Source organism: Rana temporaria, chromosome 4, assembly GCF_905171775.1.
Source record: "Rana temporaria chromosome 4, aRanTem1.1, whole genome shotgun sequence".
In the NCBI taxonomy this organism is placed as follows: Eukaryota; Metazoa; Chordata; class Amphibia; order Anura; family Ranidae; genus Rana; species Rana temporaria.
In genome coordinates this window covers 77,609,548-77,635,385 of record NC_053492.1, presented here as the reverse complement: position 1 = coordinate 77,635,385, position 25,838 = coordinate 77,609,548, and the positions used below count along the sequence as shown (strand labels likewise).

Genomic DNA, 25,838 nt, shown 5'->3' with positions numbered 1-25,838 from the left:
ACTCATCCACAACTTATTTGTATTGTTACCTGCAGTCTTCATGCACAACTCTTCAGCTGCATGTGTTAAGTAGTTCTTATGGAATTAAAGTCACTCCTGACCAATGCAATGTCATATTACTGGAGTTCAAGAGATAACAGAAAGGCGTTTTGGGTGCTAAACTCCTGGGAATGGACAGACGAGAGGCTTCTTGGCTTTTTCAACAAAGGTAAATAACAGATCTTTTGAGAAGGGCTCAGTTAAAGTGACAGCATGAAAATATGAATCCTGCAGCACTTGGCACATTTATCTTTTAATAAAGGGCTTGTGCAGACGAGTGGTGAACTGCATGTCAGAGATGAAGCTCAGCAGCTAGACAGGCTTCGCTGCACCAGAGACAGCTTCATTTATCACTATGGATGAGTAAAGCTGCATGTAGTCTTAGTGCATGACAATGGTAGTCAGAAAAATAAATGGAGATGCTTCCGTATAAACCAGCAACTTTCAACCAGAGCGACTTGGTAAAATGCCTACAAATGTATACAAGCCAGCAGGTAGGTCAAGGCTGCCTTTTAGTTACACAAAGCCACCGATTTTTATTGTGCACCATTTCAACCTTCCAGCCACCGGTGTCCTAACAACCAGTGATGGCATCAGTGTTGATCGCTTGCACAGCATCCTCGTTTGACCCTCTCCATCAACACTGTGGTCAGCCGACTGACGGAGAGAAACTGAGGGAGAGGAGAAGCACTGGAATACTAGTCAGTACCAGTGTGCAAAAGTTTATTTACTTTGGAAGAAAAAAAAACATCTCTAATGTTGGGTGTCCTACGTGCGTTGGTGATGCCGCATTATGTAAAACTATTAGAATAGTTTACATTTTAGAATGGGGTTGCCGTAATTTTAATGGGTGCCTTGACTGAAAAAAGGTTGAGAAACACTGCTATAAACAACGTACCCAAACTTTGAATATAAGACCTGCTCTTTCATAGAGATGAAGCCTGTAAGGTAGGGAAGATCAGGGTGCCAAGCTGTGTCTGCAGGGTGATCATCATTTATCTGACCATGCTCCAACGAGCTCCAGTGACCTGAGTTGCACATACAGGGGTACCTATTCTGTACAGGTCCCTTAGGCACATGAAGGCTGAACAGTTCTTGTTCGCTATGCGTTACAGTACACCATACCTGTTTGCACGAACGTCATTAAGTAATGCCGCTAAAGTCCCCAGTACACAAATATCTCCACTTTGTTTGCTTGTCCATTTTTCCAGCCTCGGCATATTAACAAGGACTTCCACTGCCTGTGACTGGATACCTAACACATAATAAAAATAACAGTGCCTAAACTGCATTTTTGGACAAACCGACGAATAAAACACAATAGCAGATACAATCAATCAATTCACACCAATTTAAAGTATGGTTTAAGCACTTTGGTAAAAGAAAAAAAAAAAGTTCAATTCGCAAGTCAAATATAATAATAGCATGTAATTGCAAAAATTGTGCTAAGTCAGTCAGATTAATCACCCGGTGGGCTTCTGAAAAGTCCTCAGAGCATTTTGGTGAAACCGCTGAGGGCAGCACTGGCACCGGATAGGTTAGGGACAGGAATACAAGCCTAAGGTTCAGTGACGAGGGGGTAATGACTATGTAAATACACATAAGTATTAACATCAATCTGTATTAAATTATGTAAACATATACATCTTCTGAGGTCAGTAAAAGAATCCTCTTCAAGCGCAGGACTTTACTGAAGCATCGCCCGGACCTGTTTCGAAGTTGATTCATCGTTCAGGTGCTTTGTGGTAAACCTGCAATTTGACAAATAAAGAGACGATGAAAAAGAAATGCAGATGCATACCTAGAGGTAACATTTGGAAAATGTAAAATGCAGTTTACAAATGATCTATAACTGTCTAGAGAACTATTAGCGAATGTGTAAATGCTTGCTGTTATCATTAACAGTTATAGAGCACAGGATGGAGTATTCATCAAACAGACATAAGACTATTTCACTGTTAGCAAGATTCACTAATTGGTGACAAAAATCTAACTGCAACAGGCACAAACGGTGTTAAAGCGGGGGTTGACCCTAAAAAAATATTTTTTCTAGCATGCCATCAAGCATACTAGCGCGATCTACAGTACACCTTTTTTTTTTATTTTTTGGCGCCGTACTCACGGTTTACTGCCGTAGTGAAGTTTCAGACTCCCCGCGGGGAATGGGCGTTCCTATGCACAGGGAAGATGATTGACGGCCGGCTATGGCGCGTCACGCTCCCCGAAGATAGCCGAAATAGGACTTGCCTCTTCACGGCGCCTGCGCAGTCAGCTCCGATGTCTGTGCGCAGGCGCCGTATAGCGACGTGAAGAGGCAAGTCCTATTTTGGCTATCTTCGGGGAGCGTGACGCGCCATAGCCGGCCGTCAATCATCTTCCCTGTGCATAGGAACGACCATTCCCCGCGGGGAGTCTGAAACTTCACTACGGCAGTAAACTAAGTACGGCGCCAAAAAATAAAAGAAAGGTGTACTGTAGATCGCGCTAGTATGCTTGATGGCATGCTAGAAATTTGTTTTTAGGGTGAAACACTGCTTTAAATCCCATCCTCCGCCAAGTGTTATTGGTCACTGAAGATCGTATTAATGTTTTTAATTTATTTATTTTTGAAATTGAGCAACATTAAAGTGGAACTAAACCCTCCTATCCTTTTCAGCCAAGGAAGTTGCCTCTGTTTGACCTTTAACTGCCATGGTGCTGCACATGTGATCAGTTATGACTCCAGCCATTGGATGGTTTTGACAGTTCGGTTGAGAGCACAACCAATGTGGCATTTACATTCCCGACACGTGTCAGGAATATTTCTGTTTTTTAAAAGTGTTACATCAATGGGTTTAGTTTTGCTTTCAAGCAGAATTTCAGGCTAAACCCAATTAACCTTAAAGAGGAGTTCCACCCAAAAACTGAACTTCCACTTTTCGGAATACCCCCTCCTCCAATGTCACATTGGAGGAGGGGGGGTGGGGGGAGCAGATACCTGTCTAATACAGGTATTTTGCTAGGTCCAATCATGCAACACATAGGATTGAGGGAGGGGATGCAAAATTGGGTCATGAGCTTATATTCTATGGCAAAAGCCAGGGTCAAGATAAAATGACAATGTCAGAACCCTTTTCCATATGTAATGGAACACGGCAGGGCTGTCCACTATCACCAATCATTTTTATCTTGACGTTGGAGCCTTTTTTTAGAACAATAAGGACCAACCCAGATATTGGGGGTATCCCATTAAAAGGAAAGGAACAAACTCGCCGCATATGCGGACGATCTCTTGTTTTTCATAACTGCCCCAGTGGTATCCCTTCCCTCATTACTATCGGAGATAGGCAAATATGGGGGTCTGAAGCAATGGGAGTGGAGATGAATACAGCTATGCAACAGCAGCTATCTACTTTTTTTGCATTTAGATGGACTGACTCCCATATAGGATATCTGGGGACCAAAATACCAAACAAATTAAAATAGAATATTCAAACTTAATTTTTCCCCATTAGCACGACAGATTAAACAAGACCTGCAGAGATGGGACAAGGAAGACTTCACATGGTTTGGCAGAATTAATATTATAAAAATGAACGCAACGCCGAGATTGATATACCTGTTACAAACCAAGGGTTTCTCAGGGATCCGAGATCAAGATTTGCGGGGTTCATTTGGGCTGGAAAGCCAGCAAGAGTCTGTAGAGACATTCTGACTCTACCAAAATAAAAAGAAGGGGTAGGATTCCCGGATCCAGTTTGTTATCATGAGGCACTACATTTAACAAGGGTGCTGGACTGGTGCGTATCATCAAAAGACAAACCACGGATACATATGGAAAAGGCCACGACAGAGATACCCCTGGAGGGCTTAGCGTGGCTTGGGGACTCGATATTCCTCAGGCAGTGAAGCGGCATCCGACGGTGGGCGTTACTCTTAGATCTGTCAAAAAGACATTTAAAAAAAAACAATATACCGACTCAAATGAGCCCGCTGACCCCAATCTTGGGCAATCTGGCCTTTGAGCCAGGTTTAAAAGATCAAAGATTTATGAACCTAAAACGTCGGGGGGAAAAGTAGACATTGGTACATTTTTTATTTATCATGAAAAAGCCAGTCCTTACGGACCACCACCATACAGTCACAACAGTAGAAACAAGAAACCTTGTACAGAGATAAAAATATACATGAGGATATACAAGCAGAGACACATTACGTCATACTTGGCATTAACCGTGTGCCTCACCACAGTGAAGGTGTGTCTCTCAGGATAAGCATACATTCTTGTAACCAAATAACGGGGCCCGGTCGGCCTGGCTTCCAGACCCATTTTCCGTTTTCGGTGTGAAGGTAGGGTAGCATTAAAGAGTAGTATAGAAAGGAGCAAAGGAAAGCAAAGTAGTAGGTGGGGGGGGGGGGGGGGCTGCACGAGCAGGGTTGGCACAAAGCGCCCCTAAGGGCGTAAAGCGTTTTTCTTTTCCCGGCATTGGTACATTTTTCAAAGGACAACCGAGTGATGTCCAGGGAGGAGATAGTGAGCGAAATGTCAGAGGGGTTAGACCTGTTCAGGTGAACACAGCTTAATTCTTTTCTCCGGTCAATTGCAAGGCAAATGACAGAGATGGGACACTATCTAAGTTGGAGAAGATAGGTTTAAGGCTCCATTCACACTAACACCAATTTTTTGATGCATTTTGCAGGGAAATTTTTTAACATGGGTTCCTATGGAACATGTTCACAGCAATGCCTTTTTGTGCCTCTGCGTTTTTTTGGAAAGGGTCGGGGACTTTTTGTCCTGCAAAATGCAGCGTTTTGCATGTAATAGAATTCAATGGACCAGCATCCAAAACGCAAGTACTGCGTTTTTACCGCGATTTTGCATTTTTTTTTTTAAACCTGTTTATAGCTGGTTGTTAAAGGAAATGTAAAAAAAAAAAAAAAAAATGGATGGCTAAAAAAAAAAAAAAAAAACGCAAAACGAAAATCTCAGTAAAAACGCACGTCAAAAAACGTCAACGTCAATAAGCACTGCAAAAACGCTCAAAAGCAACATGCTAAGGTGTGAATCGAGCCTAAAGGGGGATGGAGTGAGCCATTCACTGTAACTGCTGTATGCACTGTTGCCCGAATTAAAAGCCCCACAAGAAAAGACTTTATTCAGGCCTGGAAAAGAGATCTGGGGGGTCTCATTCTCTGAGACGCAGAGGAAAAAGATGTTTAGGTTTACACACAAGGCATCATTGGCAACCAGATACCAAGAAGGGGGATATAAGATCTTGAGTAGGTGGTATCGAACCCTGTTAGTACTGAATCGGATATTTCCACAGGTGTCGAATTTATGGTGGTGTTGTAAAGGAGAAGTGGGTACTCCGTTGCACATATTTTGGTCCGGTAATAAAAGATTTTTGGAAAATGGTAGCAGAAACAATTAAAGAAATTACTGGTGTTTGATATCCCCCTTATCGACAGAAAAATATAATATAAATATTGGCGAGACATCTGCTTACAACAGCGAAAGCATGTATTCCAGTTCTATGGAAAAGTACTACCTCGCCATCCACACCACAATGGCTTGCTAAAGTGACAGAAATCCAACATGGAAAATCTTACCATAATGATGAGGGAGCAGGACGACAAATACAGACTAATCTGGACACCCTATAATATTTATAGGGAACAATTAGGGTAGGGGGGTGGAGGTAGGGAGGGGAGAGGATCCTTTTTTTTGTTTTTGCTTTCTTCTGCTTCTATGTTTCTGTTCTATGCCCGAATCTGAGAGATACTCTCTCCAGGTAAGGGGGAGAACCAGGGCGGGGCCGAGGTTAATGAAATTATAACAAGGACATGACATTACAACAGATTAATATAAAAGTGCGGTCAAATTGATAAAATGGGAAACTCTGATTGTGCTCCCTTTTCTTATTCGACTTTTTTTTTTATTCTTCTTCTTCATTAAATGGAAAAGAGGTATTATAGTTATTGTAAAGAAGATGTTATGTATAGAAGGGTTGTAGAGATATACCACATGTAATCAGGCCCGGACTGGCCATAGGGCAAACCGGGCAAATGACCGGGCTGATTGCGGCCCGCGAACGGCCCTCGGCGGGCCGCATGTCACATCTCCCCAGGGGTGTACCTAGGGTTGCCACCTGTGCGGGTTTTCATCCAGACATTCTGGGTTTTGACACATTTGTCAGGTTTTCAGTGTGCCCGACACCCGGACACACTGCTGTCAGTTGGGAGGGGAGGTGGGGGAAGAGTCATTCAGAGGGAGGTGGCATGAGCTGCTGGATGATGAAGGATGGGTGAGAATTGAGGGGTTTGTGTGGGTGGTGCTTTTCTATACTGTGTAAGCGCTTTAGCCTATACGATACTTGCTTGCAGCATATTCTCTCCAGTGTCTCCACACTGCACCTCTCCGCACAGAGCAGCTCCGCCTTCCATCTCCACCCCCGACTTCGGCTCCCGCGTCTTGCCTTTAGCCATGCTGCTCCTGTCTGCTAGACTGCGCCTCATCTTCTGCACCTCTGTGCAAAGCAGCTCAGAGTCTGCGTCCCAACATCTGGCTCTCATGTCTTTCCTTCAGCCATGCTGGTTCTGTCAAGCTTGCAAGGTAAGAGTCCCCTCTCCCGGCTGCTCTTGGGCAGCTCCCGCCCGGTAGCCAGAACTATATACACTGACTCTTCTACACAGTGCCCAGTCAGTGTATAGTATAGTGTGTCCTACAGTCACTCTGCCCCCTCCTCTTCCACACTCTGCCCCCTCCTCTTCCACACTCTGCCCCCTCCTCTTCCACACTCTGCCCCCTCCTCTTCCACACTCTGCCCCCTCCTCTTCCACACTCTGCCCCCTCCTCTTCCACACTCTGCCCCCTCCTCTTCCACACTGGGATACTGATGTAAAGAAGACTACTCATGTAAAGGGAGATTTGAAAGAGGAACTCTTGATTTAAGGAGGGCTCCTAATGTAAAGGGGCCCTTGATATTAGAGGAGTTACTGATATAAAGGGTCCCTGCTGATGTGAGGGAGAACTCTGATGTGAAGGGGGGAGCTCCTGATTTAAAGGGGGACTCTTGCCTAATAAGGGGACCATTGATGCTCAGTACAGAGCTCCTGAATTTAAATGGTGACTCCTGATGTATAGGGGAATCCTAATGTGAATGGGGACTCCAGTTGTAAGGTGGGGGATACTGATCTAATTGTGGATACTGATGATGTAAATGGGGAAACCTGATGAAGGGGGACTCCTGATGTGATGAGTCGACTCCTAATCTAAAGGGGACTTTGATGTGAAAGGAGGGACTCGTATCTATCTATCTATCTATCTCCTTTTCTTTCTATCTACCTTCTTTTTATCTTTATCGTTCTATCTATATCTATCTTTCTTTGTCTCTCCCCCCCCGGGCTGCTCAGTCTAAAATGCCCGGGCCTATTTTTTGTCCCAGTCCGGGCCTGCATGTAATGTTGTAGGATTGTCCTTGTGAAGGAAAAAGGGACACTGTCAGTGGATTATGGCACTTTCGGGAGCTGTGGCAAGCACAGGCTGCTACTAGTGACATCACAAGTAGTAGCCTGTGCGGTTCACGCCTCCAGGAAGTGCTGTATTCCACAGGTGGCACCCAGCCACAGAAGGCCATTGTGACACCCCGTGCCACTGATGGGGATGATCTACATTGCTTAATGCTTTTACCCTTGTAAGTAATACTCTTGTTCTTGGCAATAAATTCCATATATGCTACACTTAGCATGGCACTTGTGCTTTCTCCCCAGTTATTGTATTCTGACAGCGGGAGTATCAAAGTTGTACTAAAGTTGGGTGCCCATAAGCTAATCGTAATTTGTCAGGTATCTGTTGAACCGGATCAATTTTGATCCATCTATTGTGGGCTTTAGAGACCACACTTGACAGAGGTGAAGTGGCAGCGTGCCATCATAGATTTGCAAATGTATGCAACAAAAACCTTGAAAATTGTTGAAACTCTTGACTTTGCTTTTGTGCTGACAAGCACACTGACTTGTGCTGAGTCGATGACATTTTTATTTATTACCTCGAGGATGGTTTGAAATATACAGAGAGTAATGAGTGCCTCTGCAGAGCTCTTACAGCACGTAGGGGAAGGAGACAATTGTCAGACAGTGGTTTTAGGGGCAGGTAATTACAGATAGGCAGGTTCCCATTTGCTCTATTGCAAACAAAACATGCAGCAAGTGTGGTCAGAGCTACAAATTTACATAATCTGTCCAGATGAGTGACTAGATCAAGTGGGAGTCAGCAAAGTAAGTCCCCATATTTCTCTCAATTTAGAAACCTGCCTCTGATAGCAACCCAATGTTAGCCAATGTGTCCATACAAATTTTAGCATGTAGATCGGAGCATGATGGGACTGTGACGTCATAAGAGGCCTATATAAATCATCACGCACCGGACACCTGGCATTACAGCGGGAGGAAGCGACACGTGAACATAAGAAGAAGAGAAGAAGGCAAAGAAGAGCAGGCTGCCCCGCTGCGAGTAAGAGAGCTAAAAAGAAGATAGCGGCAGCCAGCCACGAAGAAGGCGAGCGGGAGAAGAACCGGGGAGTGCCAAGACGACAACGGAGAGGACGGAAGAAGACACCCCCGGAGAGCAGAGAAGACACCCCGGAGAGCAGAGAAGACACCCCCGGAGAGGGGAGAAGACACCCCCGGAGAGGGGAGAAGACACCCCCGGAGAGGGGAGAAGACACCCCCAGAGAGGGGAGAAGACACCCCCAGAGAGCGGAGAAGACACCCCCAGAGAGCGGAGAAGACACCCCCAGAGAGCGGAGAAGACACCCCCAGAGAGCGGAGAAGACACCCCCAGAGAGCGGAGAAGACACCCCCAGAGAGCGGAGAAGACACCCCCAGAGAGCGGAGAAGACACCCCCAGAGAGCGGAGAAGACACCCCCGGAGCTTACTAATAAATGATTTTAAAACCCTGTGTTGTGTGTTTATTTTCTTTTACACTTTTCCTCTGGTATGGATTGTGGGGGGACCCCCACACCGTTTTTCCGGCATAGGGGGTTCTCCTTACAATCCATACCAGGCCTAAGGGCCTGGTATGCCCCTGGGGGGGGGGGGGACCCATGCTGTTTTTTTATTTAAAATTTGGTGTGGAGTTCCCCCTTATGATTCATACCAAACACTGCGGCTAGAAATGGCGGGAATCCAAGTCGGATCCCCGTCGCTTCTATGACGGCTTTTCCCCCCATTGCGGCGAGCACTGGTTCCCACGACGGGGCTCGTAGGTGTTCAATCTCGCCGAGAAAGGGAGTGAGATTGACACAATACCGCGGTCACCTACAGTAGAAGAATACGTATCGGCTTAAACCGAGGAAAAAATTAAAGATTGCTTTTCAAAATTGTCGTCATATTTTTGTTTATAGTGCAACCGCAGAGGTGATCAAATACCACCAAAAGAAAGCTCTATTTGTGGGAAAAAAGGACGTCAATTTTGTTTGGGAGCCACGTCTCACAACTACGCAATTGTCACTTAAAGCAACGCAGTGCTGAATCGCAAAAAGTGGCCCGGTCATTTGGCAGCCAAATCCTCCGGGGGTGAAGTGGTTAAAGGGCTGAGAGCCACTCAGATGTGAGATCCCATGCCAGATTGCTTTAAAAATCCAAGATGTGTAAAAAAAAAAAAAGGGGAGTATCTAGGTCCAGTTACAAATGGCAGATGTAAAATACGAATCGTACCTGAGTGCATTTAAAAGTCCTTCAACGGAATCTGGGGGTTGCTCTTTCAATACTTTTATACATCCTTTCATCTGCCGGAAATATAGAAAATGGAATCATCCAAATGTTAAAATCCTCACATTTTACAAGCAAACAAAAAAAAGTATACATTCAATAACGACTACTATGGGCACATCAGAATATTTATGCAAAAAATCTAAATCGATTCAATATAAAAAGCACAGAGACATGGTAAAAAGTTTCCACTGCTAGAAGGCAACATGTTTTTTTGTCCTAATGTAAGAGGTTTCTCGACTATGAAATCTGATTACACCTAGCCTCGAAACTGTTGGGGGCAGCCTGAAATGCCATTACAGCAGGTTTATTTATCGGGGCTTTGTAAATGAAGCATGCACCCTAGCGGGGGGGGGGGGTGTATGGGAGTAGAGCTTGGCTTCAAATCACCTGGTATAATAAAGATTGAAGTGCCTGATTATCAAGATGACTGATGATTTGACCAGGGTCAAATAGCGGTGATTCGTGGACAAATGATGCCCCTAGTGGTCACTACAGCATGCTTCCTAGAGGATGGACAAAAGATTAATATATTAAGGACTGCCTTTTATTGATTTTGATTTGTCAGAATCCTAGATAGGCTGGCAGTGGGTGTTGTATGGGTGGTGCCTGAGTGGGCTTTAAAAGTATTGACCGTCTGGAATTACTTCCTCCTCTTGTCATTGAGTCCAGCTGAAGATACTGACCAGAGGACGATCTTGCGTAACATTTAACGGATGCTCTTTTGTTTCATATGCTCTGTAATATTTTATTTTAGTTTTTTGTGTTGGCATTCATATTTTCTTGGGAAATGAGACTCTTGCTTATTTAGACAGTGATTTATTTTTTCTTTTTAGCTAACCTCGTTATTGTACCATCACCATTAACGTTATCGGAGCTTTGCTAGACTAGCTAATTGTAGGAATAGACAAGTTAATACATATCTATAATAAATAGGGTCACCTCAGCATTTTTCTTCCATAGATTAATTCTACTTTACATAAACAGTTCAAGCTACTGGCGAGATGCTGTGTGGCATATTTTCTTGACAAGAGTGTCTATATAGGGCTCCTTATAGAAGAAGTCTCAACATTCGATATGTTGCTTCTGTTCCCTAGGTGACAAAGTGTCTGTAGCAATTTGTCCTGTCTTTTTAAGTGGTGGTGTTCCTGAGATAGGTGGTTAAGAGTGCCCATACCCTTCTAGTTAGTGGTGTCTGAAAACGCTGGTCTTGAGCACCAGGTGCTTCCCCAAGACAACTGTCCTTACTAGGTATGCAGGAGGAAGGGGCATCTTAGTTCCCCTGTTACACACCCTCTGTCCTTTCAAGCAACAATAGAAACAGCTGGATCCACCACATCACAGGTGCATTCCGTGAACAGGGGGTGGGGGCAAAAGAGCTTTGCCTGAGCTCAACATTAATAAAACCCGCAAATCGGGCTTCTATCAGGGGAAAAGCAGAGAAGATGGAAAGCAAGGAACAGAAGAGATTTTCCTCACGTTGGAATATCTGTTCATTTGAAAGGCCAATACAGGTAAATAGACATGAAGGTATGAACCGGAATTACATTTTTTAATGCTTATGAATGACAGTTGTTCTTTAACGTTGCACATCTTTGTGGACTTGCAGTATTCTCTCCCCCTCGATAAATCACAGTCATTACCCCCAAAAACTACAGTAAAATATGATTGCCAAACATCTCTACTTATTCTTAGTGTGCAGCACATTTTCCCCAGACTCCAGCAACTGCTGCAGAAGTGACAGTCCATTGGCAGGAGGAGACAAGTAGAAACTCTAGCAGGTAAACCACACTAAGGTAGTGCAAAAAGCAAATAACACTTAACGTGACTTCCCACCTAAAATATTGATTTAAAAAGATGAAATACTGTATCTACACTGACCACTGATCCTAATGCTTAAAAAACAGGCATGTGTAAAACACATATATTCGATATAGATATCTAGCTCTGACACCCCATGCTTAAAAACACCCTACCCTTTCTCTAGAGTGGAGTGCTTCATATGTGTTCAGGTGCCTCGTTATTTATTACCAATAACGAATGGTCATATTTTCACAGCATACTAGAGTCACCAGCAGCCAGATACCAGGATAACCTGCACAAACATGATTGCAATAGGTAGGAAATCTTACATCAATCTTTGACGTCTTGCAAAAAGCACCAACTGGATGAACGTGGTCATAAAGGATTATTACACCAACCATTACCCTCATACAAAACATGAGAGTGTCTTCACTGGTGAACCGACTACTGTACTCCCTGTTAATGGAATAGAGAGAACAAATTGAATAACAGCCTCCAAAATAAGTCATTATAAAATAGAAAAACACTTTCAGTTTCTAAAAGGGATAATATAAAATAATCTAAAAACAAAGTATAAACTAATGACCAGATCTGAAGTGTGATCATTAGAGCAGATTCACTTTTGTCACCATTCAACAACATTATACAGTAAACAGTAATCTGAATGGGTGTCATGAGAGAATACATATACATGCCAAGTTATGCTCTTCAATATTCTATAGGCCCACATATGGAACAAGGGCAGAATGACTTCACTTCATGGAATCGCATCCAAACTGTCCAAAATACAGCACGACAGATGACATTTGCAAATACCATTAAAATAGGATTCCTGCTTGACAGTTGTCATCAGTGCAGGGTGTCCCCTCTATTCCTGTTCTGGTGACAACTTTCAAAATTTTTGAAATCTCCTTTTCTCTTTGAAGCAAAGAGTCGTAAGGACTGTATGGGGCTTGTTTACACTTGCGGTTGGCACGTGGCTGATCCATGTTTTTACTGCTCCCCTTAAGCTGCAAAGAAAGCTGCCAGGGGTGTATACATGCAGTGACTGCGAGGCTTTGCTTTGTGGCAGGAATTGTGCCCTTTGTCGCATTTGACGGGCACTACTACTCACTGAACAAGGCCATGCTGCAACTGCCCTGCAATGCACACGGCTGTAACGCGGTAGTGCAGCATTTAGGGGGTTAAAGCAGGCGGTGTGGAGGCGACAAAGTGCCTCCTCACCTCCTGACAAACATCAATGAAAAGTGATCCTAGTGTGGCCTGCTTTTCAGAGCGGCGGCAGTCCTTGCAACTAGTGTAAACTAGCCCTTAGGCTGGGTTCACACTATTGTGAATTGGGTGCGAATTTCCCCGCATCCAATTTGCATGTCAGGAGATTGCGACAGGCTCTCTATGGAGGGGAAAGGGAATAGCCACTCCAGGTGGGAACCCAGATGAATATCCTCTGTTGCAGACAACTCAGGTGCAGGCAATGCACTTAGCAAAGCAGGAACAAAGATTGTCTCTGGACAGCCGCACTCTGAACAAATTGTAGCCTTTTATTAAAAGAAGGACAGCACTACAAGTCACAGCAAAATAAAACCTGACTGCTGATGCGTTTCACACTGAAATTAGTGCTTAGTCATAGCAATGACAAAGCACTAGTTTCAGTGCAAAACGCATCAGAGGTCAGGTTTTATTTTGCTGTGACTTGTAGTGCTGTCCTCCTTTTAATAAAAGGCTACAATTTGTTCAGAGTGCGGCTGTCCAGAGACAATCTTTGTTCCTGCTAGGCTCTCTATGGAGCCGGTTCACACATCTCCGGTGCGAACTGCACTGGGGTCCTGCGCGTCTTCTAGTCCATTTCAGGTCTGAATTCAGCCGAAAATTTGGGCTGAAATCGGACCCGAAACAGTGAATGGGGACACAACGGACCCCTGTTGTGAGCTGCTCTGTGCTGCGATGTGAACCCAACCTTAGTGAGGAAAAACTCAATAGGAACACAGATGGCAATAAAAACCGAAGAGAGGTTCTGAAAAGAAACAAAATGTTGCCAATTTGACTTCAATAAACCTACGTAAGCAGCTTAACCTCAGCTGTCCTGTAATCTATGCATTTTTTCAGCTGTAGAATCACATTTTCAGATCTTTTATCATTTTTTGTTTTCATATTAAACACAGAACATTTCCAGTGCTCAACCTTCAAGGATCGCTGTAAGCAATCTATTTTTCACAAAATTATTTTATTGATAAAAGCTGTGTCTCCTAGCAAACATGAGGCATAAAACATAAGTACACCACATACAAAGTGCAGCGGGTTAAAAGATTAAGTGACAATATCTGATGCTGACGTTGATACAGCCGAGAAGATCAAGGAGAAATGACTTACGGTGTTTCAAGCATTACTTTACACACACTGGCCATTGTACTCAAACAGTCTGTGGTGTTTTCAATGGGTAATGTTTTATTCTACAAAAGAAAATAAAAAAAAATTAGGCAGAGAAAAAGAAAATACAAAAGCTGAAAACAAAAAGAACGAATGCCAAAATGTGTGCCGAGATGACTTACGTCGGATACAAAGCTGGTAGTGGCATTGCTAAGGGTTTTCAGCATTGGTGTGGCTTCAGCATAGAATAGGGACATCCTGTTTGCCATTTCATTGTTCACTTCATTTTCGATGTCCAGCTGTAGAGCATTCACAAGAAGAAAAACCCAAATTATTAAAGGGGCTGCAATAGGAAGAAAAATTGCGGAACAGTCTTATTCTAGAAAGAAACAATGACAAAGGACTAAATATGTGAATCTGTGCTTTGTTCATGCAGGGCAAAGCAACAGGTCCACTTTAAAGGTCCATTTAAACTTTAATTCCCCACACCGAGTAGCAAACTTCAGCCTCAAACAACAATGCTCGCTGTGTACACCTGCCCGTCGCCGGTAAAAAAAAAAAAAAAAAAAAAGAAGAAGTCCAACCAGGTTCTCTTCTTCCTGTGCATGAAAGCGGTGGCCATATTTGTTCCTATGAGAAGTACTCATGCTGGCTTCCCACAGTCCTGCAGAATTATCACACAGGAATGAATGGAACCTTTTCTTTGCAAAGGCAGTGTGGTGCTGGGTAGTCCCTCACAGCAAATATTGCGAAATTGGAGCTCAAGTGTGTTACCTAGTGGGGGAAATTCATAATTTCAACAGAGCAGGGTTGTCGAACTCAATTTCATCGTGGGCCGCATCAGCATTATGATTGCCCTCAAAAGGGCCGGTTGTAACTGTAAGATTAGGTGTCTAGCGCATCCCCTCCCCTTACATTAGATGTCAAGAGCCACCCCACCATCAGAAGTCGAGTCCCCCGCTCTCCCTTACATCACAGTGCACCCCATTCCTTATGCTGCTGCTGGGAAGAAGCTGGATGCATTGCTTGAAAGCAGAAGGTAAGTCGGGAGGAGGACCAGAGCGGTGCAAGGGCCAGATTCGGCCGTAGGCCTTGTGTTTGACACCTGCGAAATAAAGCTTTCTTTTGGTGGTATGTGACGACCTCAGCGGTTTTTATTCATTTTTGCACTATTTTTTGCACCCCACACCTGAAAAGGGTCTAGTACAGTGATGGTGAACCTTGGCACCCCAGATGTTTTGGAACTACATTTCCCACAATGCTCAACTACACTGCAGAGTGCATGAGCATCATGGGAAATGTAGTTCCAAAACATCTGGGGTGCCAAGGTTCGCCATCACTGGTCTAGTATGTGATCCGGCGCAGCACTGCCACTTTGCCACCGTATATTTAAGTTATATGGTTGGCAAGTGGAACTAAACTTTCTCCATAAACATTGTCTATTTATCATTGTTATAATAGTAAGCGTTAGTAAAGATGGGACGATTTTTACCCTTTATCCCCCCCATCCCCATTTTCTGAACCTACACATTCCCGTAGACTCATGGGATATTATTGTCTTGCTCCTCATCGGGCAGATTAATAGCAGCAGGAGCCATTGGCCGTGTACCACTGTCTGTATCAATGGACTCTGCAGCAGGACTTAGGAGCGAGCATGCATGGGTGCCCCCATAGACGGCAGCTTTCCATGGGGGCACCGACCAAAGAGGGGAATAGAGCGCCGGCAGGGGGACCCCAGAAGAAGAGGATCAAGTCTGCTCTGTGCAAAAGCACTGCACAGTGCAGGCAAGTACAACAGGTTTGGTATTTACATTTTTTTTTTAAATTAAGGTTAAGAACCACTTTAAATAAGTTATACAACACCAATCATGTGCCGCTGCCTTAAATGGGATGTGCAGTTCTTGTGCATATATAGTTTTAATATGGCTTTTCAAAAACAATCCAGGCCTGGTATCGATTATTAGGAAAATGTTATGAAGCAGGTACTTACATGCATGTTATTTATCCTGTTTCGACTTATCGTCCGCCTGTAATAACTGAAGTCATTCTGGATTGCAGGATTCCGCATCTAAAGCAAATTACACACAATTACAAGCCTTTCTTTCCCCCCCAACAAAAGATATAAAAGAAGGGAGGCTTCACTTACCTTCAGTTCATCAAAGCGGAGAGTAAAGTGCAGAATTTCAGCAAACTCTTTAGCCAAAGCTTGCTCTCGCTCCAGGTGTTGTGTTGGGGTGTAGGGGGGGCAGGTCAGAGACTCTAATAAACTCTTCAAAGCCTTTTCTGTACACAGAAAAATGTGTGTTACTATTGTGCGAATAAAAACGATTTTTGTGTCTGTAAAAAGTTTTTTTTTGCCTATTAACAGAATACCCATAAATTAGGATATGGTAATTTTGTATGTCCTGTCATCAACCGCGGAACAGACTTTGGCACCACACAGCATGTGGGGACAACGTGAACAATACCGAGAGCCACACCTGAAACCTGAAATTGCCCTTGCAATGGAGCCAAGTGAGAGACTTGTAAAGGGTAAAGTGATCCCTGGATGTGAAAAAACTGTGTGATAGTTACCCAAAGATTTTGCTCTTCTTGCCACTATATTAACACCCCCATCTAACTCCTGCGCACACATTTGATCATTATGGAATAATGGTAAATATTTATTAACAATATGTTTAATTTTCATAAACTAGTCCAGACTATATGCAAATACTAGTGACAGGCATTTATTATAATGGCTAATTTCCTTTTTTTGAATAACAAATCTTTCCTGTCTTTTTTGGAAGCTATAGAGCAGGGGTGCCCAACCTTTTGAAGAGCAAGGGCCACATAAGCAAGTTGGTAACCAGTCGAGGGCCACAATGAGCAGAGCGGGCGGATGACAGGTCACGGCTACTCTATAGGCCCTCCGATCCACCCAGATGAAAGGGGACGAATTCCCTTCTGTTTTTCTGATTGGGGCTCTTCTCCGCAGCTGCTATCTTCCTCTACCTCCAGCTTCATTCACAACACTGGTGGTATGGTGGGTCAGCAACCTGCGATCTGGGCTTGCCAACCCACCATTCCAGAGCAGGAGGTCGCGGGCCACATCAGAGGGCTCTGCGGGCCACTGGTTGGCCACCCCCTGCTATAGAGCATGCTCTATCCAAAGACCACCTTGGCTAGCCTATTTCTAGAAAACGGTTGTATTCTTTTTATATTCTGCAGATTCTTTTTAGTTTTTTTTTCCCCATTTGGGCAAGTGGGTGGATGGTCAACTCCAACCAGTGGTCCAATTGTTGCCCAGTTTGTTGAGACACTAACCATTTTTTGGAGACATTATGGATAGTTCTATAAAGTGGCAAGAAGAGCAAAGTCTTTGGGTAACTACTCATCACCCAGTTTTTTCACATCCAGGGATCACTCCACTCAGTCTCTCACTTGGCTCCATTGTTAGGGCAATTTCAGGTGTGGCTGTCGTGATTGTTCATGTTGTCCCCACGTGCTGTGTGGTGACACCGTACGTTCCACAATTGATGACAGGACATAGAAAATTGACAAATTTTTCAACTACAATAAAAAAGTAATGTGGTACCTGTGGGGCATGCTCCATACAGTATATGGGAAAAACTACTCGCAGGCTTAGGGACAGGTTTAGTGAGCATTTGGCAGACATACGTGGACTAAAATCCACAAATGTCACTCGCCATTTTTATTCCATGCACGAAGGGGACGGGTCTCTTGTACATGTGCAGGTAATTGAAAGGAACTCTTCCAAGAGAATATATATTTTTTCCCTCCTCTGTAATGCCACGTACACACGATCATTTTTCATGACAAGAAAAATGCATTTTTTTTTAATTGGTCATGAAAAACGGGAGTGTGTATGCTCCAGAGCATTTTTCTCGACTAGAAAAATGCCAGATTTTTTTGTAGAACCTGCTCTATATTTTCTCGTTGTTTTTCACGTCGTGAAAAACTTTGTTTTTTCATGACATGAATAACGGTCGTGTGTATGCGACATTAGAAAAGTATTTTGGATTTTTAAGTTGCAGAGCAGGATACTGGGGGGGGGGGGGGGGGGGGGGCTTGAATCACGAATGTGATGTCGCACATAATTATGACGGTTAAGGTGAAAGCGTACTTTTTTGAGCTTCCCCTCGTTTTTCCTGTTCTGCAGCTATTCTATTTGACTATATCCCATTATATTTGGGTCCCCATACATTTGCCTATTCCTTGTTCTTTGTTTTTTTTGTTTAGAGAATATATATATACACTTTTTTCTCAAACCTTTTTTCCCTTAAAAGGGTATTTTTGGTTCATTTGTCGTTTTTGCTATATTCCAGTAGGCTCTATACACAGTAATTCAAGTCTATTGACAATGATTTTTTGGTAACGTTTATTGTATATAAATGTGGTACATTTGATTTGAAATACCTGTGCATGATCCTTTTAGGTGCAATGTTTATATCAGTTTGACACTGGTTCATGAACAGATCTATAATTACACTATGACCTATTGATTATTAAATGTTTGCTACCAACAACATATGGTTCTTATATCAGTGGCAAAACCTCTACAGAAATTAAAAGGAACGCTTTTATGTTTTTCTATTTATGTATCGTTTTTAAACATGTATGTGGTTTTGTCTTCTTTGGTCCTGGCATGATTCATTGCAGGAGCCCCAGAGGACAATTAATCAGCACTCACAGATTTCAGCTGTGTATGTACCATTTTAAATGTTTCGTTCAGTGAACTATCTTGGATTATGACTTGATTCAAACTTAATTTGTGAAACTCGCCAAACTCTGCTGGTACATGTCTGTATCATTGTTACCTTGATGTTTTACTTGGAATAAAACCACACAATTTCTTCTACACTTTGGAGTGCGGTCAACAAGTTGTTTTCGTTATACCTAAAATTGTACTTCCCTGAACTAGCAGAAGAGGAGAATGGTGCTGAATGCACTCCTTTTTACCATAAGACAAAATGTCAGTTTTGTGTCAAAAAATATCTACAACCTTTAGCACTGGAGCATTCCTACCATGTGAGAATGTTTCAAACACATCTATAGTATTTTTTTTTATAACTACAAAGAAACCTAAAGGACTAAAACTTAGAGTTCAGTAACTGGGAGATTGCTGGAACAATAAACCAGATGACAGTATCACATAAATGACATAAGGCAGGGGTGACCAACCAGTTGCCCACCGAGCCCTCTAAATGTGGCCCGCAAACTCCTGCACTGGAATGGCGGGTTGGCAAACCCAGACCGCAGGTTGCCAACCAGCCATACCACAGCATTAGTGTTGTGAATGAAGCAGGTGGTAGAGGAAGAAAGCAGCTGCTGAGCAGAGACCCATAACCCGATGCTTCCTGTACAGCGCTGGCTTTTGCCACAGAGGGTGTCTATGGCAAAGTTCGGCTAACCCGCAGGATAGACACAGGTGCACTACGCTGAACCTGCGGTGTGCGTAAACAGCAGCAGATCAGTGTGAAAGCAGTCTTAAGCCTTTTTCACACGATCGGCCTGACCCAATCAGACCCTCAATTCATCTCTATAGAGCAGCAGATGTAAACAGACTTGTGTCTGCTTACGCCCGCCTACCTCCAATTCGATCCACATAAAAAATAAAAAAATAACGGAAGGGAATTTGTCCCCTTCCATCTGGGCAGATCGAATCGGAGGGTCTATAGAATAGCCGCGACCTGTCATCCCCCTGCTCAACTCATTGTAGCCCACGACTGGTTACCAAGTTGCTTAAGTGGCCCTCGCTTTTCAAAAGGTTGGGCACCCCTGACATAAGGGCTTGTGAGAATACAACAGGAAGTTCTGGAACACATAAAGGTGGAAGGGAACATCCAAAGACTCCAACGCGGGCAGTAACAGTTATAACAGGGAGATCTCACTATTGGATTCTCCAAGACATAAGAATCCAGTGACTGACTCAGTCGACAGGGCCACACCTATAAATACAGTAGGTCACAAAAGTGAGTACACCCCTCACATTATTGTAAATATTTTATTAGATCTTTTCCTGTGACAACACTGAAGAAATGACAATGTAAAGTAGTGAGTGTACAGCCTGTATAACAGTGTAAATTTGCTGTCCCCTAAAAATAAACTCACACAGCCATTGATGTCTAAACCGCTGGCAACAAAAGGGAGTACACCCCTAAAAAAAAAATGAAGAAAACACAGTTCCCAGAAGACAGCAGGTACCAGTGGCATCGTGCAAGCACCCTGGGCAGGTAAGTGTCCTTATTTTAAAAGTCAGCAGCTGCAGCATTTGTAGCTACCGACTTTAAAAAAAATCTAAAAAATTTGGTGGACCTCTGATTTAAGTTAGTTATTTTGAGGGGACAGCAGATTTACACTGTTATACAAGTTGTACACTCCCTACTTTACATTGTAGAAAAGTGTAATTTCTTCAGTGTTGTCACATGAAAAGATATAATAAATTATTTACAAAAATGTGAGGGGTGTACTCACTTTTGTGAGATGTGTATATTGCTTTTGGTGGGCTAACCCTTTAAGAATTTGCATACATCTGCTGGTTTAGATTCCAGAGTAACAGAACAGCCAATAACAAGTGTATGTGAGGTGCAGACCCAGGTGTTAGGAGGGTAGCTTTTCCAAGCTCTTGCTTACAACTAAGCTAACTTACCAAGTCTTATCGAAAACTCATAAAACCGCTTCAGCCTGACAACCAGGGGGCACACTGAATTCCAAGCCTTCTCCTGCAGTTGGATGTCATTTGGATTTTGAATAGCCTAAGAAAAAAAATAAAAATAATATCTTGCAAAAAAAAAGCTAAGTTACAAAAAAATTTAAATAAAAAATTGCACAAAAGTAAAAAGCAGATAAGTATCATATTTATCGGCGTATATCGCACACTTTTTGCCCTGAAAATCAGGGCAAAATTGTGGGTGCACGATATACGCAGAGTTTGAATGCCTGCGCCGCAATATACCGAGCGCAGTACACTCGGGTACATTCGGCCAGGCTCGGCTTCACTCGTAGTCACGCTCTGAGACGTTTATGCGTGAGAAGCCGAGCCTGGCCGAATATACCCGAGTGTACTGCGCTCGGTATACGTCGGCGGAGGCTTCAAACTGAGCGCGGGAAGCGGGGATTCGACATGAAGACAGTGCGGGAGAAGCCGGGAGGACACCACCAAGGCCACAGACGCTGGACCGGACGAGGCCGCCGATGGACGCCAGGCAAGACTCTAGTAAAATGTAATCATTTTTTTTTTACACGAAAAACGGGTCAAAATTAGGGGTGCGCGCTATACGCCGGAGCGCGCAATACCCCGATAAATATGGTAATCAAAACAGATTCTGCATGAAAATGCAAGGTCCGCTTATTTTCTTAGTGCTCTACCTCTCAATTAAAAAAAAAAATCCACAAATGTATACCCTAAAAACTTTACACTCTGACTTTCATTCCTTTCACTTCGGTGACAACTCTCTGGCTTCCTTAAATTCTACAAGAATGCACTCCTGCACAATGCAAGGAAGGCCAAGCATCATCTCTCATCTAGGGAAGAGCTGGAAGCCAGGGTGTAAAGGGGAATACGACACAAGTAGATCAAGCCATTTCTTTCACTTTTGTATAGCGTTGGGGAAGTGTTTAACCTTGTCATTTTTTGCAATCTGCGATTGTCCCATTGGGGACAATTTACTTTCTGCTCTGTAGACAAGAGTGAAAATTCATAATGAGGGTAAATCCTCTCAATCCGCTCCCGAAGATATCCCCTGGTAAAAACTCAAAATTTGGGATTTTCTTTTCTCAAAGACAATGGTCGTCAGGAAAAAAACAGAGGAAATCTACCTAGCAAAAGCACAAAAAGTGATAAAAACCCAAGAAGGGTTCTAACACACCCCCAAATGTGACATTTACAGGTAGAAAATTGGGTGGGGTCTTAAATGTACATCAATTCCCAAAGACACACATACAGTAAATCTATATATGTGTCATAATATTATAAAAAAAAAAGAAGAAAATAAAAAAAGGATGCATGTATATCAAAAGTCACTGTAAACTGAAATTGGAGTTATTTTTTATAGCATTCTATTACAAAATGTAATTTTAGCACACAGACTTTAATTTAATCAAGTGCCTGAAATGTTTCATGGCTTCTTAGGTCTCCTGGGAAGTCCAGTTATAAAAGGTCTTCCCTGCTTCAGCTTCTAGCCTGGTCCCAGCCCATTCATCTTTGACTTCCCAATCCTCCTACTGCATTCTTCAAAGCAATTCTACAATAAACTAGAAATCCATCAGGGAGAGTTAGATAATCTCTTCCTGTGTAGTGACCCATCACAACCAAACATCATCTCACTGTGGTGGGACCAAGGAAAGATAAATAGTGATTGCCTGCTATGGGCTACTGCACCTCTCGTTCTGAAAGCATTCATGTTACACGCGCATCTGTCATTTAGCTACAGTTACACTATACTGCACATAATTGGTGGGAGGACATACATCTCGTATTTCTTGTCCCGCTCCTTTGTATGCTTGCAGATCGGTAAGTATACTCTCGGAGTCCTGCAGGACAGCGATGACCTGGTTCCACACCTCCCGCTCACAATCCGTTGGCTGTGCATCTAAAATCAAATAGATGAGAATTTCACAACAGCAGCAAGTTATGAAAAACTATAACGAATAAAGCACTATCACGAAAAAGCCCAAAAGGTTATTCAATGTTCACTAGCAATTAATTTGAATAAATTACAAGATATAGTAAAACTATAGCTTTACCATAACAGTGTAGTAAAATAGTTATTGGCGGGTACTTTAAAGTGGGGTACGTTTGCAGCTTCAGAACCAGATTTTTTTATTTATTTTTTTGCAGACGTGATCGCAGTTCCGTTTGGAAAAAAAAAGTGGCACTCAAATTTAGTTACTGCGTGCAGAACAGTTTTTCACCCTCACGTTAATTCTAAAATCAAATGTTAAAAGCAGACGATTTGAAGTACTTTTGCTGACTTCACAAATGTCATTCGAAAGTACAGTCAATTTGTGTATGGCCAACATTAGTCTTGGGACCTACATTTTGTCGTATCACCCTCTTAATAATGCATGTAAAGTGAAGCTAGGCTGCAGCTCTGTATACATTAAATCTGGCTACAGCGTGTAATAAGAGCACTGAAAAAAAGTTCTACTTTTACAGGGGAAGTTGAGATTTACTTTTTAATTTAGCTGCCTAAATCTCTGAATATACCGATTGTTCTGACATGGTTTCGGCTAAAATAAAACATTTTCTTCATAATATGCCTACTTTAAAATGCCTAGGGACCGGCAAACAATTTACAACACCCTCTTTTCACAGTGTAAATTGCTAGCCATCAGATTAACTAATGATCAAGAGCCAATCAGGACTGTTTCTGACCATGTGATCACTATGTCAGCTATGATACAATGATGATCATATGCAGGCTGGAGTTTCATTCACAATAGTCCTTTGATCTCCAAATGCCTAGGCAGCCTAAAATGTGTCTTTTTTACACTGATAATATGATACAATTACAGTATTAAAAAGGATTATGGATATAACAAGGTTATACGTTTATTAGAAAGTTTATTTTTAAACTTTAAGTACTGCAGCTGTTCACATCACACCATATGTTAATTGGAGGTTGTGTGCAAGGAATTCATTAATTCAGTGTGTGTTTATACAGTGGAACCTCGGATTGCGAGTACCACGGTTAACGAGCGTTTCGCAATACGAGCACGGAGTGACGTCACCACGCTAAGGATGAAGGGCTCTGCTTGTTGCCGGCATCTATGTTTTTATACTGAATGGTTTTACCTGCTTTTTGTAAGTACATCTTAATCTCTTAAAATAAAAATAAGTTTTATGGAATTACACTATGGTGCACATTCTCTCCATCTATGTCATCTGGATGAGCTTGTGATCATGCCAGAAATCCTTTTTCACTAAAGTAAAGGCCGCGGCTGGGCTATAGCCGACTGCAAATCAAGCTTGCCCTCTGGTAAGCGGCTTTAAAACTCGGTGGTGGGTCTTCAAACAAACTTCTTTCCCGTTGTCATTATGGGGTATTGTTTGTAAAATTTTGACGAAAATAATTAAATGTAATCCATTTTGGAATGAGGCTGTAGCATGAAACGCTGCGAATACTTTTTGGATGCACTGTATGTTTACTAGACCTTTAACTAGTACAGAATTGAAAACCATTCAGCTACTGTACGCAGACAATGATCTCAGCTGGGAATCCCTGGATACCAAGTGCAGAAACACTATTTTTAGGAAAGCCATGCTCCTGGCAGCCAAACAGCGAGTGTATTTCATCTACAGCCTGCAGAGGAATGACTGCATAGGCCAGAAGTGGACCAGCGCCATACGCTAATGTGTAGCCTGTCTCTTTCAACATGTCTGCGTGTGCTACTGCAAATCTGATCTAGTCTAAAGAAAAATAACATGCATGTTAAATATAATGTGAGAGCTCGGGGCAGCCTTGTAGGCCATGCTCTGAAACACAGCCCTTTTATTTCTGCTAGAAAAGGGAATGTCCGCAAATAACTGAAATATTCTAACCAAGACGCCTCTCAGGAAACACCATCTAACTCCATTCTGTACTGCTGCCAAGAGGCTCAATGTAACCCACACGCCGTATTCCACAAAGGGGACATCTGATTTGATTTTAGAGCACATTTTATATTTTTACTAATCAAATAGATTTCTTTTTTTTTGTAAGAAGCATGGCAAAGTTTGTATATCAAATAAAATGTACCTAATGGTTTGTAGAGGTTGCTTACTTGGAAAAGGTTTATCTACCAATAACTACTAATATAGACGTCAAAAAGGGAAATGGAGTCTTGTGACAATGTATAAATAATTCATATTAAAAAGGTGGACAAAGCCAAGCCCCTGGGCCTTTCTAAGGGCCGAATGGACAAATGTGTCCACTCATAACAATGGAGAATGCACAAAAGAAACTGTAGATGGTTAAATTAAGGCCCGGGATTAGGTCTGCCTTTGCAATCATAAAGAGCCCTGAGGATAGGGTCCACTTTGTACGAGGACAGTGTTCTGAGAACAATTTTCTCTTTTGAGGGCTTAAAGCCCAACTCCAGCTTTCATTTAACCTTAAATAATTAATTCAGACCAAGCTGGTCCAAACACGCCATTTCCTTCACCAACACTATACAGTGCTGTGTTCTCGGGACAAAATTGAGTCGAGCCGAGTGGTGCTCAGCTAGTCACGGGAATCACTGTATTTTATGAATACAAAGCTTTCACTGGCTGATGTGGAAATCATAAAGTAATCCACCTACCTCTCCATCTCATTGCCTCGGCCAATCAGAGGAAGCCTTGACTTCATCCATAAAAATACAAAGCTTCCTGTGAATGGTCAATCAGCGCTCAGCCCAACTATTTGTTCTGGGAATGGGAAGTCCCTGTACCACTATCAAAACACAGCACTGTATACAGCTCTTTTGACAGGGTGACCATACAGTCAGTGTCATTTAAAAAAAGTTTCACATCACTTACAGCTGTGTGTAAATATACATATATTTCCTGCGTATAGGCTGCAACAAGTATAATCTGCATTTTGGCCAACAGAGAACAATCAGGGGTCCGTTTATAAAACAATCATTAGACGAATGTCAGACACATTCAACTATGCTGCAGAAATTGTGGTTGAGACTTCTCGAATAGAGCAATCCCTATGATCATTAGCTCCACCTGGTGGCCAAAATACATTTTTTTTTTCTTATTGAGGCATTTCAGAAACTAGGGATTCACCGATATATCGGCGGCAAAAAAATATGAGCGGAAAATAGGGTTATTGGTGTTTTTTTCTGCATTTACAGTGCATTTTTCATAGGTCATGCGACTCAAAAACTGCACTAAAAACACTCCACA

General features: G+C 42.7%; 1 protein-coding gene across 4 annotated transcripts in view; it reads right to left on the bottom strand.

Annotated features, from left to right (window-relative positions):
* Positions 1–1,367: 1,367 nt before the first annotated feature.
* Positions 1,368–25,838, bottom strand: part of CYRIA (CYFIP related Rac1 interactor A) — a 123,192-nt gene continuing 98,721 nt past the window's right edge. For all 4 annotated transcript variants that reach the window (XM_040348563.1, XM_040348561.1, XM_040348562.1 and 1 more), the window contains 9 exons: positions 22,433–22,554; positions 20,613–20,718; positions 16,107–16,243; positions 15,951–16,028; positions 14,143–14,259; positions 13,964–14,043; positions 11,923–12,049; positions 9,737–9,807; positions 1,368–1,790 (listed from right to left, as the gene is read on the bottom strand). In XM_040348563.1, the coding sequence (XP_040204497.1) occupies positions 1,727–1,790; positions 9,737–9,807; positions 11,923–12,049; positions 13,964–14,043; positions 14,143–14,259; positions 15,951–16,028; positions 16,107–16,243; positions 20,613–20,718; positions 22,433–22,554 (902 nt within the window). In that variant the 3' untranslated portion in view covers positions 1,368–1,726. The remainder of the gene's footprint in view (positions 1,791–9,736; positions 9,808–11,922; positions 12,050–13,963; positions 14,044–14,142; positions 14,260–15,950; positions 16,029–16,106; positions 16,244–20,612; positions 20,719–22,432; positions 22,555–25,838) is intronic.